We start from the raw sequence: 22,684 nt of genomic DNA, 5'->3' as shown, positions 1-22,684 counted from the left end.
CTCCGAGTTCGCTTCGTTGCTTCCACCCAGGGTAAAATCGATCCGAGTAAGGCTATGCTACTAGCGATGGGCTAGGATTGGTGGTGATGGTGATGGTAGTGGAATTGATGGTAGTAGTGGTGGTAATGGTAATAACAGTAGTAGTGGTATAGTATTGGATGATTGCGCGTGTGCACCTTCTTTTCTTGCTTTGTTTCAACCTATGAGAAAAGTCGCACAGAAAATATAGATTTCGTGATAATAAAATAAAATAAAACGAAATAAAATAAAAGAAAAGAAAAGAAAAACCATGTCACTTCGATAGTAGTTCACATTTATCGAACAATTTTTATTTTCTTATCTTTTCCTCATTTCTATTTCAACCTACGTCGAAAGTTTTCCTTAAAAAAAAAAAAAATATGAATTGTTTATAATATAAAAGAGAAAAAAATTAGCAGAAATATATAGGTATAATTAAACAGAAAAAATTAAATTTAACTTCAAAGATTCGTAGGAGGGAAAGAGACAAATTAAATAAGGACAAAATAATTATTGTCCTTTTGATCTTTCTTCTTTTCTTTTTTTCCCCTGCTATATATTTAATTTCCATTACCTAGCTGAGTAGGAAACCGTGTCACGCGCCGTTGATTTATTATTATTTTTTTTTTTTTCAAAAGAATAATTAAAGCTTAGCCGTGCGGTGTGACGATGGTGGGGTGGCAGGTAAACGCGAGTAAACCGACGAAACGCACGATAAGTGCCGTAAAGAAAAGTGGCCTCGAGTACCATCAGGACGAAAACGAGCTTTAAAGCTCCCACAGTATGCTGAATTTTCGTAGGATTTCGTTTTGATATAATATGCCACCGGAGTTTTTTTATTGGGCCCCCGAGTCTTCTAATTGGGCCCCCGAATTTTCTAATTGGTCGTCTTGGAAATGAGCTGGCACCCTCCCCCATCTTCCCCCCTCTACTTTTTTTCTTGCTTCTTCTTTTTTTCGTACATTTACACCTTTTTTTTTACAACTTCTTCTTCTTCTTCTTCTTTTTGTTCTTTTTCTTTTCCCTTTCAGTAATTTGTAGTGATGACGAAAGGACGATGTCAAACGAAAAGAAAGAAAAAAATAATCGAGCATTTTCTCTTTGACAATCTCCGAGGCTTCTTTTCAGATATCCTTAGAATTTAATTCGAAGAACGCACTGTGATTGTCTCGAGAACCATTTCTTTTTTTTTTTTATTTACTCTCCCTCTTTCTTCTTTATTTTTCTTTTCTTTTCTACGTAGAAACTTCGTTGAGAAAGAAGTAAAAGAATGAAGGAAAAAAGGGGGAAATAAAAGGAAAATAAGAAGGTAAAAGCAAGAGCTTTCACGTGTCACGAGTCAACTTTACGAGTACCCAGAGAAAAGTTCGTTTTATTTTCGGATAAAAAAGGAAATAAAAAAAAAAGAGATAAAAAAGGGAGCATCGTTTTACCAAAGAGATTTGTGATCTTTCGGTACAATGACTTTTAATAGAAATCATAGAAAAGAGAGAAAGATTGATTATTATGCAAATATTCCTTAATTTGTTAATCGATTATTTTTTGAATTTACTTAAAAAACAAAATTTCGTAATAAAATCAAATTAATTAATAATCAATCGACTTTTATTCGAATTATGTTCAATATTTGTTTAAGTTGAAATTATTAAATAAAATAAAATGAAATAAAGATAAATCAATCAACTTCATTTGAGTTCTTAACAAATTTATTTTAAATTCATTCGAATTTTTAATTAATTTGTTTTAAATGATATTTTTAAATAGAATAAAATAAAATGATATAACTAATTAAAATAATGAATATAACGGTAAGATTATATTTTTTTTTATTAAAATGAGTGTACTCACATTTACGTTCTCCTATTATTTCATCTTCCTTTTTAATCATGCAGCTGATTAATCATCTCTTCTCTCTATTTCTTGTTACTGCAATCGATTAAATTATGCTTCGTTGAATCGAAGCTTTCAATATCTCAGGAATTGTATCGAAACGATACGTAATTTCGGGTAAAACGCGTTTAAATTTTTTACCTCGAGTTCGTAAATGCATGCTGCACTCGTATATGCATACATACATATACATATACATATTATAGAACGACAAATTTACGAGTAGAACGCGGTCGATGTAAATAATTAATTAGTTTTCATTATGCGAAACAACACCGCGTTACGATGGTCCGAAATGTCAGGTCATGTCAACCGGAAACATTCCATATTATAATTCGCGTTACGTTTGAAGCATGATTCATCGATCCGTTTACCCTGCTTTTTGAATGATACATGAATACTACTTTTCAAAGTATTGTATATCGATTTCATCAAAAAAAAAAAAAAATAGATAAAACATAATTCGTACAAAATACACATAACTCTTATGAACTTATATTATTTTTATAAAAAATTATATTCAATATTTATATACTAATAAAATTATTATATAAATTAATATAAAAATATAATATATAAATTATATACAAAAATTTAATATAAATTAATATAAAAATTAATATATATATATATATATATATATATATATATATATATATATATATATAATAATAATACATTTTTTGTACTATTTTTTATATGATTTTAAAAAAGAAATAATAATAATAATATTAATAACATAACTTAAAAATATTATTGTTCTATTGTTCACTTCTCCTATTTTTTTTTTTCTTTTTTTTCTAACCTAGCAACTTGATATCCAAATTGATGGAATTTGGTCAAAAGTGGATTAGATTCCTTTGGAATTGAATACGAGCGATCAGATTGCTTTGAAAATAAAAAAAAAGGTTACTCCTTTCTCGACAAATGGAAGCTCGTATGCACCAAGAATGATACGCATCTATCGGTCGATGTGGAATGCTACGATTTACGAGAGAATCGTGGAAGAAGAAAGGTTTCCCTCTATCTTTTATTTTTTTATTTTTTGAAAACAGGAATAGATATCTTTCGTTTTTGCATTTTGACCGTACAATGGTATCACGTACCAATATCGCAACGATTTCTATTAGATCAGATGAAATATACAACTCGTATCATCGTAAACGATCTTTTTCTATTTCTTTCTTGACTATTTCTTATTCCATCTTTGACATTTTCTTTCTTGTGAATTTAATCGATTTGCACTTATCGATCTTACCAACGTATAAAAATATTTTTTTTTTTAATGAAATTAAAGTTACATATTTAACTTAAAACTAATCGATTTGTTCAATTATTCATAAGTATATTAGAGTTAAGATATTCTTTTATTTTCTTACTTTTAATTTGTTTTAATATTTTTGTTGTATCTTTCTCTTTTTCTTTTTCTTTGAACGTTCCAAGAAAACATTATTGACTTTACTCATAACAACGACATATCATCGATCCTTCTCACAATCCTATTATTCTCGGTGTTAGGGGCCGAGCATGCTCTCAATAATTTTTATACATACCAAAGACACGCTGCTGTCTCAGCATTTCCTCCGAAGTCGTAAAATTGAAGAATGAACCTATCTACCCTTTCTTCCCTCATTTGTAATTCTTACAAGAATATAAAGTCGCTTTTTTTTCTTCTAAAAATTATACTTTTAAATTGATCAAATATTTCTAAACATCTTATCATACGATATATCTAAAATTAAATATAAAAATATATTTTAATAACATAAATAAATATTATTATAAATATTTTTATAACATTGATCATGATATTATTCATTAGAATTTCATTAAGTAATAAATTATATTTTACAATGTTTCATAATAAAATTTACTATATCAATTAGTTTTATATGATTTTTGATTTTTCAAATATAAGAGAACAAAAAATATCTAGAATAAATTAAAAGGAATAATAAATTCATCCTAAAACAATATTGTAACAAAATTTATATTAATGAAATACATACGAATACTTGGAAAAATATTGAAATTAAAAATGAAATATAAAAAAAAAGAAAAGAATAAAAAGAATATGATTTACAATTCATTTACAATAGTTCTTTTTCTTCTCAAATTTTTGATTATAAATAGTAAATGAATTTTAACAACGTTAGAAGAAGAAGAAGAAGAAGAAGAGGAAGAAGATGTAGATATATTTATTAATTAGTATATAAAGATAGAATTGTGCGAAAAAAGGTGTAAGAAGATAAAAGATAGGGTGTATGCCTTCGTTAATAGGATAACGTCTTAAGAAAGGCTTCGTTTAAACTATAAACCTCCCAACTACTCTTTTCTATTCCTCTTTCGTCGCGTGATCTTCGATCGGCGTTCGACATCATGCTTGTTGTTGCTCGAAGAAACCGATACACAAACCGGTGTCCCCTTTTCTAGATCAAATTCCGTGCAAGGGTTAATCGCCTTCTTCGTAATACACTCAGGTTCTACACGTTCTACACGTTCTAACGATTCTGTTTTAATCTTTGTTTCTTACTTATTCCAAGTCATCATCTATTCACCCTAGTAGCACAAAATATTGAAAAATATTGAATACATGTGTATTTAATATTAAAAAGAGATTTAATGATTTTATTTATCTTTTATCTTTTATTTTAATATTTATTATTTTTCATTATGTCGAGCATGAGCTAATAAGAAAATTATTATATAAAATTATTATTTATTTTTTAAATAAAAATATCCAAATTTTTATTGGATTAATTAATTCACATCATTTATTCAATTATTCGACATTGTAATTTTATTTATCTTTTATCTTTCCATTATTAATATAATATCAAGAGTTAATGTTTTAAATTATTATTCTTTATTATTACTGATGAACAGTATTTTAATTATAAAAAAAAAATATATTTATATTTTATTATTTTTCATTATGTCGAGCATAAACTGATAAAAAAATTATTATAATACTTTGTTACTATTATATTCAAATTTTTATTGGATTAATTAAAATTCATTTCTTTTTGTTGACAAATTAATAATTGTTTGAACATTATGATATATAAAAATATATAGATTAAACATAACATTAATTATAATTATAATTATTCATATATCACTAATTAATTCACCGTAATGTACAAAAAAGTTGAAACACTCTATAAAGATGAAATAAAATAACAAAAATAAAATATGAAAGATAATTAAATCAGATAGAAATGTAGAATAGTACAAATGAGAAATGAATAAATTCTTCATTACCATTATACTTATCTCAACCATTACCATTATCATTATTATCATCTTACAATTCAACTGAAAACTAAATCTGCATATAAATGCATATAACTAATAGTAAAACTCATAATTATATATATATATTATTATATATATGTAAGACACGTTTTCGTTTACGAGTAAATGTGTCTCTCTAATATAGAACGGTGTCCTAAATGTCCGAAAGTAGGGTACTAGTGACAAGGGGAATTTGGGGATGGCTTCAAGCGCTCTCTAGGATGGTCCATTGCGATACAAGAGGGGTGTTGAGGGGTTCAACAGAGAGTAGGATTGGTGAGAAGGGGAAGGAAAGGGGGGGGAGAGAGAGAGTGTTGGATCACTGAAGGAGGTGAGGAAAAGGGGAAGGAAGAGTAGGATCACTATGAGGGGGTGAAGAAAAAGAGGGGTGAGAGAGAGATGAGTACGAGGAGGTCGGGGGTAAGGACGAAGGATGAGTGAGGGCTGCGGAATGCTTTCGTTATGGGAGGAAATTACGTCACTGCTCCAGAGATGGGGAGTGGTGTAACTAGAACTCCCACCACAAATATCCAACACCATTACCACCACCACCATACCACCACCATTCGTGATGTTATACGGCACTGCTCGTTCCAGATAATCGGGTCAATCGGTACTATTGGTCGTTTCTCTTCTTCTTCTTTTTCATTTTTTTTTTCATCTCTTTATTTTCTTTTTTTTATTATTCCCTCGTCGAACTATCGACCTCCGACGAGCTTGGATTATAATGTGCGTAAGCTTTCGATGTTATATATTCCGTGTGTTGGAGATAGATAGACGATAAACAGCGAATCGGAACGATATTACTTCGACAATTATCTTATCTCTACCGATCGTTTATTTCATGTACTTTTTTTTCTTTTTTTCTTTTTATTTTATTGATCGATCATGATGGAATTGGTTTAGTTTATGTTTGATTTTTATTATTGTGTTTTGTGATGGTAATCTTATCACAAAATTGGAATCTGATTTTTTTTTAAAGGTTACTTTTTTTTATTAAATATTTTTAATATTGGATAAGCCAAGAAAATTAGATTTCAAGAAATTTTTAAAAAGAGAATATTTAATAATAGTATATTCCTATATTTAATAGTTTAAAATTGTTCTCATGGAATAACAAACTCTATTAATGGTTGTAATGTTGCACAAAGCCGTCATTGTTATAATTTTAACATTTAGGAATAAGGATTAGAATATTTTTAATGAAAAAAAAAACTATATTAGAGTATTATAACAAATAAAACGTAAGATATTTTTAATTAAAAAGAGATTACATTCATTAGAATATAAATTATTTAACATGTTAGCATTACTTATTGATCAATTCAATTGCATATATATGCATATGCATTTTTTTAAATGGAAAAGTTTAATTTAAAATAAAAATAAAATAATATTCATATATTATAAGTTGTGTTATAATCCCAAGTGAGTTGAAAGAAATGGTGGATGGAGGAACTAAGAGAATCGATTTACAAACCGTCTCGTGTATTTTAAGGCTGTTCCTCTTTCTCTCCCTCTCTCTCTCTCTTTTTCTCTATTTCTTTCTTTCTTATGCAATAGAGATATGGAAACAGACTGATGTTTGTTCTCTTTCTCTTTTTCTCTGTCTCTCTTGGTGACAGCTTTGTCTATAACAGACAGTATATATATCATCTACATATGTAGATGTTTGTATGATACTACTCATATATATATATATTTGAATATACGCATATATATAAATACACACATATGGTTAGATATATGTATATGTATAAACGTGGCATTTGCATCGACGTCGTTAGTAACGTCTAACGAGGTAGACTTCACGAATGATCCTCGCACAATCTTGGATGAGCACCAAAAATATGTATTACGTAGAATCTAATGTCTACCATAATTCCGTTTTTAGTAAAAATGAACAAAATAATTCTCACATATTTTATATCTCGTTTAAAAACACCTACGACTTTTTATACAAAAGATATGTATATATATAAAATAATGATTATTATCATCTTACGTTATTGTCAAACATTTATTTTGTCTATTAGAAAAATATATAAATAATCTATACAATCTCATGAAAAAAATAAAAAATAATAATTATATATAATCTTACGTTATTTTAAATAATTTATTTGTTTAAATAAAAACAAAATTAATTATGGTATATGTTATAATAAGATGAGATTATATTTTTTTTTCTTTTTTAGAAATATCCTTGAAAAATTGATAATCGTTTAATTTCAAACTTACGTGACTCTCTCTCTTTTTAGATTATCACGGAACTAAGAAAAAAAAACAAAGCATTTTAAAGGTCAAATGGTGTCACGCGTGTGCATGTATAAAAACTTTGTTTATATTGTACAATATGGTGAAGGAAGTGTGACGATGTGATTATTCTACGTGTAAAAATAAATCGATCAAAAAAAGAAAAAATAAACAATTTTTTTTTTTTTGGTCGAGGCCACCCTTTCTAAGAAAATATTTGATGCGTATAAAAATAATTACATATCTTTTCTAACCTTTTTTGTTTTGTTCTTATGTATTACAGAAACAAGGCATAATAGTACGACAATTGGAAGAGGAACTTAGATTAAGGATGCGTAATCCGAACGTTGAGATGCAACAACAAATGGAAGTTTTGTTTAACGAAAATGAACATCTGACACGAGAAATTGCCATACTTCGTGACACGATAAAGGTAAGGTGTGCGCAAATACATATTCAAAATAATTATTATATTAAATAACGATTAGTTTTTGTTAGATTTTTCTTGAATATTTCATTTTATTTAAACGAACAAAATTTTCTCATGATAATCGTCGTTACTTTATTCAAATTTCGATGCTTCATTTTAATATGCAAGAGATGTAGTCGTTTAATTATCAACGGTATATATATATATATATATATATATATATATATATATATATATATATATATATAACAGCTGTATTATACGATTAAAAGTAACCATGATATTTATTAGAAGATTTATCGAGAGAATTATTATGTTACGTGACTCGAATTTATTTAAATATTCAGTCGCTATATATAGTATTATTCGTGTACTATTTTACAGTAAAGTTTTGAGCAAGTAAATTTTTAAATATGCGTGATTGCTTGCAAAAATTTATTTAAAAATATTTATTTTATTATTTGTTTCAATTTTCAGATTAAAGACACAATTTTGTAGTTGTTCATTAATAAACACTTTTTAAACATTTATTAAAAGTATAAATCAATTCTTTATTTTCTTACCGTAAATTGATACGGTTATAATTAAATTTATATTGTTTATTTTTACCTGTTACAAGGTACAACATGAAAATATATACTCTTATAAGGTAAAAAGTACTGACGAACTTTAAAAAATTCATAATAAATGACCTTAGAAAAAAATTTTCAGGTTCATGATATATGTCTTTTGAATTCGCGTTAAGTGTGTCTTCAACATTTTTCATATCATTAAAAATGAATCAAATATTTAGGTGGGACATACCTTTAGCTGAGACCCTCTGTATATGTTATAACGAGTTATCTCTAATTGACTCTTTTTGTCATTGAAGGTACAATAGATAGTAGTCCGAATTGGACCATGCCAAGATTGGAATCTCTTTGAGATGAATGCCGGCTCTTGGTTGGAATCATTATAATCTCGAATAATAGGGATGAAGTATAAGAGGGGAAGGGAGGGGGTAGAGTACATAAGTTCAAATCAAATGAAAAAGGATGGAAGAAAAGAGAAAAGGGGTTAACGCTAATATTGCATTCATTGCATGCTTACCCTTAACCTTAACCTATTCATATTTATTTCAATTCTATTTTATTTGTGATTGATCAATTTTGATATTTTAAATATAAACAATGCATTTCTAATATTAATATCAACTCATTTTATAAATAAAAAAAAATATATTTAACAGATAGATTGTATCAATAATTTAGATCAACGAATTGAAATATTAATACACAAATCCTCTCATCTATTTCAAATAATTTATTAATCAAATTATTATTAGACGTATTAGATAGATATTGAATTTGTAATAAATAATACAAATTCATGAAATATTTCTAATTTGACCTAATTTGTAATAATTTCTCGAATTTGTATTGCAAAATTGATAAAATGACTAGTATAAAAAATTCGGATTATCGGATGAGAAATAAATGGAATCTCGAATGATTCTTAAAAAGAAATTTATTCGTACGATTGAAACTATAACTATGTGGATGGCGCCCGTTTATCGACTATTCGAGGAAGAAGAAGAAGTAAAAAGAGAGAGAGAGAAGGAACGAGTCTCGCATGTGTACGAAAATAGACGATGAGGTTTAGGTCTTGTTCGAGGTAAACGACCGATTGTTCTGCCAGGTTGCTATAGTCGAACCTACACTTCCGGAAATCTTGGCAACGTGTAAATATTGCCAACTTGGCGATTATTCAGTTAGTCGAGTAGACCCGCCAAAAACAATTTCATTTGATATTTAAAAGTATCATAAATTTACGTTTACTTCAATGGGACATTTTTGGTGTCATCTTTCGACGGATGTTTAAATAAAAGGGAGTAAAAAATTCAGTCAGTTTAGTTGAGTGTTTGACTGACTTTCGGAGGTTCGGGGGTGGTAGAAAGTGGGATAAAGAGGGTAAGAGGAAGAACACGAAAGGTGTTTGCCAAAGTACAAGCAATTAGTCGGTGAATGGCGGACCAACCACTTGATGAAGAAGATACTTGTTGCTACGTATCAATTTCAAAGCCATCGTGTTTTACTTGATGTCAGATATTAATTTCTTTTTTTATATTATTACTTTTTAATTGTTTTCTTAATTAGTTGATTGTAATCATATTCAATCAAATTTTTATTAGTATTTGAATAAGAATCGTAATTTCGTATCTTTGAAATCAACAATATTTTGATAACGTTTACGGTATAGAATTGGTACAAAGTATCCTGATTAATTTTTAGGATAACTTTTTTTATATTATGAAACTATAGTTTAGAAATAACCTAAATATTATAAATTTTGTATTAAGTTATGATCAAATCTGTGTTGTATTTAATTGATATTATATTTTAAGATTTTAAAATGAATTTGAAAGGATGAGTTATTAGAGAAAAATGGAAGTAGTTTTTAAAGGAGAGAATAGAATAAAAAAAAATTACATTCATAATAACTCTCGAAAGAAGAGAAAAAACAAAAACAAAAAAAAAAGAAAGAACTCGAGTTGAACAATGTCGTACAATTATGGCCAACTTGTAAATAAAGAATGCACCTGACTGCTTCTACTTACCACGGAGTCGATTCCACGCGGCTTGACTTCGTAACAAGCATTATTGAGACTTATCGATCGATCAAACTGTGAATGTATTCGAAATGTATTCGATGTTATGAAGTAAACGCTCCAAAAGAGTCTGTGAAAACTAAACGATTTTATTAGTCGATGTGAAACACAATTGATGGCCACTCTCTCATTTCCTTTTAATTTGCTTTCTTCTATTTAAATAAGAAAAAAATACTACTATCTATTTGGACCAATATTTTTCTAGATATTAATTAGACAATATTTATTTAAAAAAAAAAAAAATACGAGTAATCAATATTACTTTATATAATTAATACAAAAAAATTATTGCTACTTTAATTAGAATATTTTCAAATATGATAAATTAAAAGTATTTTCTGAAAATATATGGTTAGTATTTTTATTCAAATATTACATTACTTAATTAATATAGTAATATAAAAATAAAGTAAAATAAAAATAGTTGATACTTTAATTAAAATATTTGTTCAATATTGCATAATAACTTGTCGGTATTTTAAATAAAATATCCGAAAAAAATGGTCGATATTAAATTAATTAATAAATGCAGAAACTATTGGTACTTTAATCACAATATTTTTAAATATAAAATATAAATTTATCAACGTTACTAAAATAAATAAAAAATAATAAGATGTATTTCACATAAATATGCAACCCTAATGTAATTCTAATGCAACCCTGTTCCTTATCTACTCTAATCTTACTGTTACCCTACTTCTATCAAGAATACTAACAAGTAATTAATATTTTACAAAATATTAATCGAAAAAATGCTGTGAACTGATTATAAAAAAGAAATTATTTCTGAGATCGTCTACAATAGATTATAATAGAATGAAACATTAAATGAAAGTTAGAAGTTTCGTTAAAATAGTTGAATCAAAGTTTTCATGATAGACATATAGATATACATACTTAAGAAGTAATTCATCGTTAGTTCGATACAATTCGAAACATTTGTTCGGATGAATTAACTTAGACTTCATCCAGGAAACCGTTGCAGACAGGTCAAACATACAATACTATGGAAAGCAAGCAACTGGTCGCCTTTGGCCATTCGCCAGTTTATGCAGTTGCTTTCTCATTGCTTTCTCATTATTTTCTCACCTCACTGGGTTCCATTTCTTTTATTTCATTATAAAATCCAACGATTGTTGGCTTGCGGTCCATCTACCATTCGCATTGTCGCTATTTTACAAATTCTATTTATTTGTCTTTAATTTAAAAAGAATGAAAATGTTCATTTAAAGCATCAATTCCAATACAATTTTTAATTTGATCTGCAAAAATATATTTTTTTTTTTAACGTACTCGTCAATATCTTGAATCATTATTATTATATATTAGTTAATAATAAATATTATAAATATAGTAAAACATGTACTTGAAATTCGTTTAATTGCATGGATGATTAGAACAATGTTCTATGTTTCATATTGCAATCTTATAACATAGTTAACGATAAAATTTAACATAGATCGCTTTTTTCTATACAATAATTACAAAATTCAATATTAAATATAAAAAATTAAGTTCTCAAATGCTTAACAAAAATACCAAAAATCTATCATTTAAAAATTCAATCAATTATTCCAAATATTTCAATGCACGTTGAATAAATTGAAAAAAGGGGAGCCCTGAATATTTTGAATGCAAAAAGTAAATGCGATTGATTGAAAGATGAGAAGAGGAGAAATAGAAGAGGAAAAAAGAAAAGAAGGTGAATGAAATGATTGGGGTGTCGACGAAGAGAAAAGGTTAACGCTGGAACACTTTCATGCACCGCCAGAGGGGAATGGGTAATGGTAAGACCAGCGGGTGTTTAATTCGAAACTAATTACGTTGCCGTCGTCAAAGAGGTCTTTTAAATTCGTTATATAGGAGGCGTCAAGCAGCGATGCTATCTAACAGCAATGCAATACAAATCGACCATTTCCCAGCCATGAAAAGAAAGAACCCCCCATGTACTTTGCTTTTCTCTTTGTTTTGATTCTTTCACCCTTCTTTACTACTATGAACTATGATGAAAGATTAAAAAAAAAAAGAAAATAAGAACGGGATCGTTCGTGTGGTTAAAAAACACAACTCTACAAAAAACAAAAAATACAGATTTCTTTTTACGACACATATTTAAATATTATTCTATTTAATTTTTAATTTGTCATATTATTTTTTGGTAGAAAATTATTACATGCAATGTTATTAATAAGATTGTTATTTGTAAAAATATTTGTTATTTGTATTATTCTTGCAACTATTACCAGAGACAACTATCAATTTAGAATTAATTTAGACATTTAAACTATATAAACAAAAATTGTATAATAATGAATTTTATTAAGAATTTTCTGATACAATATTCATATATATTTACTACTACTATTTTATATTTTATATTAATGTTTAGTAAAAATTAATAGAAAAAAAAAACATAAGAATTAATTTTGATTGTTCATTTCTGATTACAGGAATTGGAATTGAGAATAGAAACGCAGAAGCAGACATTGCAAGCTCGCGATGAAAGTATCAAGAAGCTTCTCGAGATGCTCCAAAACAAAGGGATGGGTGAGGCTGAATTTTGAATATTTAATTTGTTATTTCATTATTCCTTCCTGTTGTCGTTGTTGTTGCTCCTGTAGTGTTGTGTGAATCAATGATTCGCGTATTCATTTAGAACAAACAAAAAGAGAAACAAATTATAAGCTCGTATAATATATAAAAAAAAAAAAATATATATATACATATATATTTGAAGAATATAATATTTTATTCATCTCGTTTCTCACACGTAACAAAACTTTTTTAACGAGATTATTAAAGAAAAAAAATAGCTACAACCGTTCATCGTCAAAGAAAAAAATATCATCATCGCGTGCTATCTCCTTCTTCATCATCTCGCGCATCCACGTACAAGGCCGACTGTGTAATCTATTTTAATTAAATACATTAAACGCTACGCTCTAATGTAAAGAGACAAAAAAAATATAAGCGATATACTGGCAGAGAGAAAAAAAAATACTCGCGAACGAGATTCGAAACGTAACTCGCGCGTGTTCTTTGATGACTCTTGTTGATTAACAAAAAAAGAAAAAAAAAGAAAACAAGAATAAAAATAATATAACAAATAATTCGTCGACTACTGTGCTTCATAAGAGAACAACACTTTGTATCACAACGTGTATGCGTACATTAAAACAAATTGTTTGTTTGTACGTTCGTTTAAATAAATAATGAACCTATGATAAAAAGCTTTTGAATGGACATGTCAATCGAAACGTGAAATAAAATATCTTTTACGATAAAATTAAAAAAAAAAAAAAAGAAATAATCAAATTCAATTCACACGTGGAAACTGGACCAACAAAATTCTTTTTCCTTTTCGAACATTTTAGTTCTTTTTTGTCTGACGTATGCAATCTTATGAAAAATAAATAAATCAAATATTGTAGGGAATGTCTTTAAAAAAGAAAAAAAAACATAAGTTCTAGGATAGAGGGGGAAGTTCGTATGTAGGGCAATAGCGAAACCGCCAGGAAGTAACGCGTGCGCCGAATCTGGGACGTGGATTTAGACGTTGGAGATGTGCTCCGGGATACGGGTGCTGCGCTAACGTCCTGGATTTTTCCCCTACTGGCCCAGATTACGAGTATCTTCCATTATGTCGAACTTTTACAACCACGGAAATGCATTTGAAAGTCGTTTTTTCAAGTCACCGTCATTTTTTTTCTTTTAAATCACCTTTTTATATCCCTCAAAACAAAATATTCTGCACAAAGCTTATGCGTTTTTATCAGTATTTTTATTTATTTATTATTTTTTTTTTTTTTAAGTAAATTTAAAAACAACTCCAACGTCGTATCGTCCAACCAAATTCAAAATGTTAAATAAAAAAATAATGAACGTAATGTAATAATGCGTTAGGTCATTAGTAGGGAAAAAGTAAAATAATTTTTTAGATCAGAGGATCAAAGGAGTATAAAATTTGAAAAAAAAAAATTAATAAATAACATTATAAAGATTTCGCAGTAAATAGTTGTATCCGCCAAGAGCTTTTTCTCGATTTCTACTGTTCCAGGAAAAGAGGAGGAAAGGATCATGTTCCAGCAGATGCAGTCATTGGCCCAGAAGCAGGTCCTTAAACTATTTCTAAACATGTCGGGATAATATCATATACATATATCTATATAAATATTATATATGTATATATATAAATACATATACATATACATATATATATTCATATATTTATATAAATATTATATTATATATACATATCACACTTTCTCACTTGATCGAACGATCGTGTCTCGCTCGTAACGCGTGTCTGAATACGTACTGTGTATTCGTGTATATGTAAACATAAAAAAGAAGAAGAAAATGGAAAAGTGAGAAGAGAGAGAGAGAGAGAGAGAGAGAGAGAGAAAAGAGAGTAAGATAAAAAGACATATACACGTATATACTATTATATTTACAAAAAAAAAGAAAAAATTATCCATATTAAGAGTATCGAAACACGCGTTTGCGCGATATCACATCTTCGCTATGTTGTAATACGTAGTAGTTGCTTGCACGTAGAAAAAGTTCAATTGCGCTGCCAGTGGCTTCAATTCTGTCCCGTGTTATATCACACGCTTGAGACTCGTAACAACCCAACAACCATCGTAATACTATTTGAATATTACTAATACCGCGAGTTTACGGGAGGAATATCGAAAAAAAGAAAATATATATATATAAAATATAACAAATCAAACAAAATATCTTATATATTAAAAAAAAAAAAAAAGAAACAGGAAGAACATAACATACGAAACAAACAAATACATAATAATAATACTAAATACTATGCGGATCGATTCCTGATTCGAATTCTCAAAAAAGAGAAAAATGAAGACGATACTTAATATTGAAAAAAAAAAAAATAAGACACTAAGAAATGAGTAACAAATAATATTAAATGATTATTTTATTTATATTGATAAATCCTTTTCGAATCTTCGCTCCGGATATACGCGTTTTCCCTTGATGTATTTTTTTTTTTTTTTTTTTTTTTATTAAACTCGTATTTTTCGATCAATTCGATACTCTGATTTATGTGTAATATATTATATACTACTATCTTCTTTTTCGTGAGATTCGTAATACACGTTTGAGGTTACAGGTCATATATATAGTATATTACTATATATATATACGGGCACGTATACGTACACATACTTTGTCACACGATATCTCTTTCACAAGCATATATATATATATACTCTTATATTCTTTTCACGCGGTCGTATTTTCACGACTGTCAAAACACCTCGTTGCCATATGTGTTCGAGAATTCGTGGTATCATTTTTTTTTTTCATTTATCCATTTAATCAATTATTTATTTTCGATTGTAATCCTTATCACTTCAGATAATAGTTCACAAGCCAATTTCAAAATAGTATTATAAAAAAAGATACGACAAAATTATTTATTAATAAAAATAATTAATATTAATTTTAAACAAAAGTACAAAGAAAGTTGATGATCGTTGAAATGATCGTTAAAAACAAAATTAAATATATTTAATCTCTAACAATAAAAATATAATTGGAAATTTTCTAAAATAATAAGCTTGTGTCAGACTAATTAATTTATTAATTTATCTCTTAAAGACTGTATAAAAAATTATGGGTCATATAATTACTGCCAAAATATAATGAACTGATAAAAATAAATGTCTCCTTGATCCTGTCCTACCTCTTCCCATCCCCTTCCCAAAGAAAAAAGCATAAAATTGAATAAAATAAAATAAAACAATATTAAAAATCTCTTATTTAAACTTAAAGTTAGATTTAATTTAAAACTAAATTGACGGATTCTCGATCGCACGGTAACGTGCATACAATTGCTTCCTCTCTTTAGAAATTTCCACCGCCGTTGTTCTGCTATCATTAAATCACAATTAGCGATAACGTTATATTATACGACATATATGTACATCTCTATTATATGTTAAACGTCATCATTAGTTAATCGTTTGAGCATCGTCACAAACCTTAACCCCCTCTCTCGCCCCTTACCCCCTTCTTTTTAAATGCCTCTTACATTGATATATATACATATATACATATATATATATATATATATATATATATATATATATATATATACATATATATATATATATATATATATATATATATATGTATATATATATATATATATGTATATGTATATATATATAATACCCCCTGCAATTTCGTGTAATTCGTCTTGTCTTTATACTAGAAGAGATCATAGCTGTGTTACTCCGGCACCATTCACGTCTCTTATAGTGTCTGGCCTCGTTTCACGTTTTTTTCTAGACAACCCCATTTTTTACTGCACACTGATATGCGAAGTCGCTCCTTCCCCTCATTTACGAGTACTCGCAAGATGGGACAATATTTTTTTTTCTTCGTTTTTTATCTTCTTTTCATTTTTTCTTTTCTTTTTGTTACGACAGGTAATTTTTTGTCTTTTTTTTTCAAATTTTCTTTCATTCCCTAATTACAATCCCGTAAATAAATATTTTCTAGAATTAGTCGCGAATTTTAACGCGAGTGTGCATGTACGAACGATCATTACTGACACATTCGTACAGCCAATTTTGATTATTTTGATGGTAGAAAAAATTGGCAATGAGTGTGTCTCGAATGATCGTCGGATTAGATCAAGAATCATCGTAATTTAGGATGTATATATTATGATAATAATAGTTTGATAAATGGATAATTATATCAGTAGTGCCAAATTAAATAGTACAGTAGTATTGTATCAGCTTGTGTCTCACTAGTTTTATAGAAATATTGAAGTAATTTAACGTGTCGTTAGATATTTGATATACTAAATATTGAAAAATACAAAAATATCTACATCTTGATTCATCCCTTTGCACTGTATCAAAAAAAATAAGAAAAGAATGTTACAAAATGAAACAAATTACAGGACAATTGCGGCGAATGATGATGATGATGATGATGATGATGATGATGATGATGATGATGATGATGATGATGATGATAATGATGACGATAATGATGATGATAATGATGACGATAATGATGATGATGATGATGATGATGATGATGATGATGATGATGATGATGATGATGATGATGATGATGATGATGATGATGATTTTATTATATTGTTAATTATTAATATTATTATTATTATTATTATTATTATTATTATTATTATTATTATTATTATTATTATTATTATTATTATTATTATTATTATTATTATTATTATTATTATTTTGTTATTATTATTACTATTATATGTTGTTCATTATTATTTATATTAATATTATTATTATTATTTTTTTTTAATTATTATTACCAAATGTTTTTTATTAACAAGCCGAATCGTAGAGGCCTGTTGAAAAGAAACTTCGTAACTAACATCAACGAAGATGGAGCGACATCGCATCCACCATTTTCTATTTGATCCTTATCGCATATTATATTTTATATATGTGTGTTTGTGTATTGCCTATTAGTTTTAGGATTTAGATGAGAACGCGTCTGTCTACGTTGCTTGCGTGGCATCTATGATCACCTTTACGAAAGAAAGTAATCATATTGATATAAAATGACAGAAAAAGAAAATAAAAAGAAAAGAAAAATGCTTAAACTACTCGAAGAAACCTACGGATAAAACTTCGAGCATGAGCCTGACAATAGCACCGTGTTCTTCAACGATTCGTGTAATTATTTATTTATTTATTATTAATGCTGTGTTTTTAACACGGTATTGATTTGTTTAATTTGGAATTTTTAGGTTGATAAATTTTTATTTCAAATTAATTTTATTTAAAATATTGTATTCCTTTTATCTCTGTCTCTCTCGTTTCTGTCATCCAATTAAATGTATTTATGTTTCTATCACTATCTCTGTCACTATTTCTATCTCTTTCCACTTTTCTTATCACATATATATATATATATGTATACATATATGTATATATATTTTTTATTATTTTTTCTTTTTGTGTTATTTTTTTAAATTTGTCTGCACCGTAAACAACGTCAATGTCTCAACGGGGTGTACGCTTCCTCTTTCTCGTGTCTCTTTTTAAACGTTTGTTAAGGTATATTATTATATAACATAGCCGTGACGAGTGTGTGTGTTATTTAACGAACGCGCCAATTATCAAACAATTATCACTTGAATTTTGTAATTTAAAATTACGTTCAAACTTTGCACCGAAGCACCAGGCCTGTCTCTTCATTATTGTTCACTTCATTGCGCTAAAATCGTAGTAGCACGAGCATTGTGTCACGTTATCCTATAATCCTCCTTCTCTTCTTATACTTTTATCATCTTCTTACTTATATATTCTAATTCTTCTTCTTCTTCTTCTTCTTCTTCTTCTTCTATTTTTCCTCTTTCATATTTTTCCTACTTGATGATCCTTTTTTCAAATCCACAAGGAATCTTTTCTTCAAATTTCAAATTGACGTACTTCAATGAACTCGAAAAAAGATATTATATTAAATATATAGATATTATATTATAATTAAAAAGATTCTTTATAAATAATTCAACAAAAATGATGCAAATCAATTACCTATCATTTTACTTTTAATTATTTTCCTTTTATAATTGTGTTTTTGTACAAAATTTGAATTTACTAACTGATTTTGTCAATGTACTTTTGTTGAAGTAATTCGAACGAATCGTACTTATTGAAATAGTTTTTTCTTTTTAATAATAATAATAATAATAATAATAATAATAATAATAACAATAATAATAATAATAATAATAATAATGATACGTTGATTGTAAAGAAAATAGTAACGTATGAAAAAAATTTCCAAAACTATATTCGTCAATTTGATAAAAATATGGAAGTATGTCAAAAACGATGTTCTGTCAAATTCCACATTTTAAAAAGCATGTACCGAGATCCTAAAAAGAAACAAAAAATCGACGAAAATCACCAATTATCTAATTTCCTGATCCAAACCCAGGCCTTTCTTTTATCTCCTAAAAACTCATGAGTCCAGTGCGCAAAACCCACAGGATTTTTCTCTTTGTCTATCTCTCTTTTTGCATCTTGCGTATGATCTAAATATATACATATATATATATATACATCTATATTTAAAAAAAAATACAGATATTAGAAAAAAATAGTTAACCAAAATGAGGATAAAAAGAAAAATAATGTAAAAAAAAAAAGAGAATAAATTACGACGGGACGAGACGACGACGAGGACGCGAAAAGGGGGACGATTTGATCATAGAGAAAAGCAAAACTTATGTTTGAACTCTAAAAAAAAATATTAATAATTACAAAGTATATAAATCTAAAAGTACTATCGTTTATTATAATAAAAGCAGATTGATTTAACGAACGATAAGACATGCGCTGTGATTGGAATGCGTGGAATGAGCTGCTTTGGATGTGTAGGTGGTAAAAAGACGTTAGCAACCCTCACTGGGGAATATTTCGCCCGCATCCGCCCCTTCGTCACTCACCCTGTTTAACAAAAACAACTACTATTACTATTTATTACTACTACTACTACTATTACTATTACTATTACTATTACTATTACTATTACTACTACTACTACTACTACTACTACTACTACTACTACTACTACTACAGTAACCACCACCACGATCACAACTATCACCATCACAACCACCATCACCAACCAATCATCACCAGTTACCATCAACATCTCGACACCCCATCGATCGCAATCACCACCATCGTCATTTTCGTTTTATTCCATCAGGATTTATACAGGAGAGAATAAAGAATAGAGGAACACGCCCTACGACACCGTGATTTTAACAGGTACACTAAAAGACACACGTCGAACATTTTTATTTATTTATTTTTCCTATGCAAAGCAATAATAAAAAATTGAATGTAGCGCGTGTTACGACGGTTTTTATGAATTAAGTAAACGCGAGAATATTTTTCTTTTTTATATTCTTCTATTCGAATTTTTTGTTTCCCTAACAGTTCGTTCTAATTCAATTTCAAAAAAATTTCGATTGGCTAAATTGTGGAATACTTTTTTTTCGTAAAATTTCTTTTTTAACACGAAAACAAAACATCACAAGCACTATTTTACAAAAGACACAATAAAACGTAGAAATAACATATTTGACATATATTTATACGATCATATATCCTATTTAGTTTAATACATACTATAAACGCTTTGGAAACATATTAAGCAATTTACACACCTGCCAGAGATCTTACCTTTGGGAAAGTCACGGTATGTATATCATGTTTTCGCGAAAACTCGAGCCAAAAGTCACGCGACTTGTGTGACATTGAAATTATCCTAATTAAAACGACAATTATTATAGCAAATCGTAAAGAAAATTTATTCGAACAGGATTCTTTAATATAAAATTCCATTTATATTTAAAATTTCTGCAACCCCATACGAGGTCATAACCCATATTTTGAGTAAAAGTACCTCACGTAAAAAAATATAATTAAAATAAAAATCCAAAATCCTTTTAAATATTAAAACGCAAAATTCATGTCACTGTTTCGCGATATTTTCGGCTCGTTAAAAAAAAAAAAAAAAATAAGAGAAAAATCTTTGCGATGTGTCCCTTTTTATTATAATTCACAAAACATATATATGTATGTATAAAAATTATCAAATTAATTTCGCGTAACAAGTGAATATGTACAGCCTCTGTTAATTATATTTATTTTATTTTTATGTATTTTACATATGCACAAATAAATATACATATCATATATTTGTATAATAACTTTACATGTATATATTATGTTTTACATAAAATGCATACAAAATAATATGCATACACGCATATATATATATATGAAACATATGATGCACCAAGCTTGAACATTTTTCTCTTAAAAATCATTCTAATAAACTCCACTGTGAATCAATCTCACTGAATGTAACATATCCAATTATTGTATACTATCTTCTCGTTCTTGTACGCCTCAGACACGTTCTTGCCCATCACGACTTACCACTATCATCGCCGATCGTCGTTATCGATGCGCGAGCAACGGGACGGTCCGAAAGTCGTCAAGTCGAGTCAAGGAAGCCGATTCCAGGCCCAAGGGAGGACTTTGCGACTGTTTGGATCCGACCTGATGCGTCATGCGATTTTACGACGTCGTTCTCCTCGCGTAATCTACTGTCTTATCCTCTACCATTTACTTACACTTCTAATCATCTCATCTGACATCATTTCTCATTCTCGTGTATGCTCCTACGATGATTTTCAAACATTTTTGTTTTGATTATATTAATCATTTATTTATATTATTAAAATTAGAAGTTATTTGTTAGCCCCCTATTATTCAATTTTGGGAAGTTTATTAGTAGGGAAATTATATAATTTTTAATCATAAATATATGAGAAATTTATAGGGGGGAAAGGTTTTAATATATTATTTTTAATTATAATATTGGAATAAACATATAATAAATAATATTATATTTTAAATGTACGAAATAACGTAAGATTTGTAGAGGGTTAATAGTAATTAAAAATCAAGCAACTTATAGACCATAAATATAATGTTTTACCATGTTTTAATTAAAAGATTTATCGTCTTAGGAGCACGCGAACGAATCAGAACACGTAAACTCAAGCAGATGCGTATTCTCGACGTATGACCTAAATCTCAATAATATATTTCCAATTAATATCAATCAATGGCAATCATTTAACACTGTTGTCACAAATAACTCGCGAATGCGTATCTTCTTACACGTAACATTACAGTCGACGGAAAATCTTGTCCATGTGAGATGTGAGCGCGTTTCGAGTTAGCGAAGAAAAAGGAAAAATTCAATCCGAATTTTCCCGATGATTAAAGTTTAAATAATATGATAAGAGTTTAGGGGGAAAAGAAAAAAACAAACAAAATTCAATTAGACATTAAACAGTGCTAATGTTTTTCACATATGTTAATAAGACCCAATAATAAGAAATACACAACGATGATTAGAAAGTATTTTCATATAAGAGAAAACGAGATAGGCAAAAAATAAATTTATTATAAAGATAGATAAGATTGATCTCTATCTATATATCCTTTAACATGTGTTTATTGATAAATAAATTACAAATTAAAAATACATAAATCATCGAAACGCTG

General features: G+C 28.0%; 1 protein-coding gene across 6 annotated transcripts in view; it reads left to right on the top strand.

Moving 5' to 3' along the window:
- Positions 1-22,684, top strand: part of brp (ELKS/RAB6-interacting/CAST family member bruchpilot) — a 71,826-nt gene that overhangs the window by 21,605 nt on the left and 27,537 nt on the right. For 4 of the 6 annotated variants that reach the window (XM_089177391.1, XM_089177392.1, XM_089177395.1 and 1 more), the window contains exons 2-4: positions 7,745-7,894; positions 12,992-13,088; positions 14,599-14,654. In XM_089177391.1, the coding sequence (XP_089033517.1) occupies positions 7,745-7,894; positions 12,992-13,088; positions 14,599-14,654 (303 nt within the window). Of the gene's footprint in view, positions 1-7,744; positions 7,895-12,991; positions 13,089-14,598; positions 14,655-21,401; positions 21,707-22,684 lie in introns of those variants that run through there. The other 2 variants (XM_089177396.1, XM_089177393.1) reach the window with 2 other exon arrangements.

Source organism: Polistes dominula, unplaced genomic scaffold, assembly GCF_049000335.1.
Source record: "Polistes dominula isolate Pdom_NZ unplaced genomic scaffold, Pdom_raw_medaka contig_20, whole genome shotgun sequence".
NCBI lineage: Eukaryota > Metazoa > Arthropoda > Insecta > Hymenoptera > Vespidae > Polistes > Polistes dominula.
The sequence above is the reverse complement of the archived record's forward strand: the minus strand, read 5'-3'. Positions and strand labels throughout refer to the sequence as shown.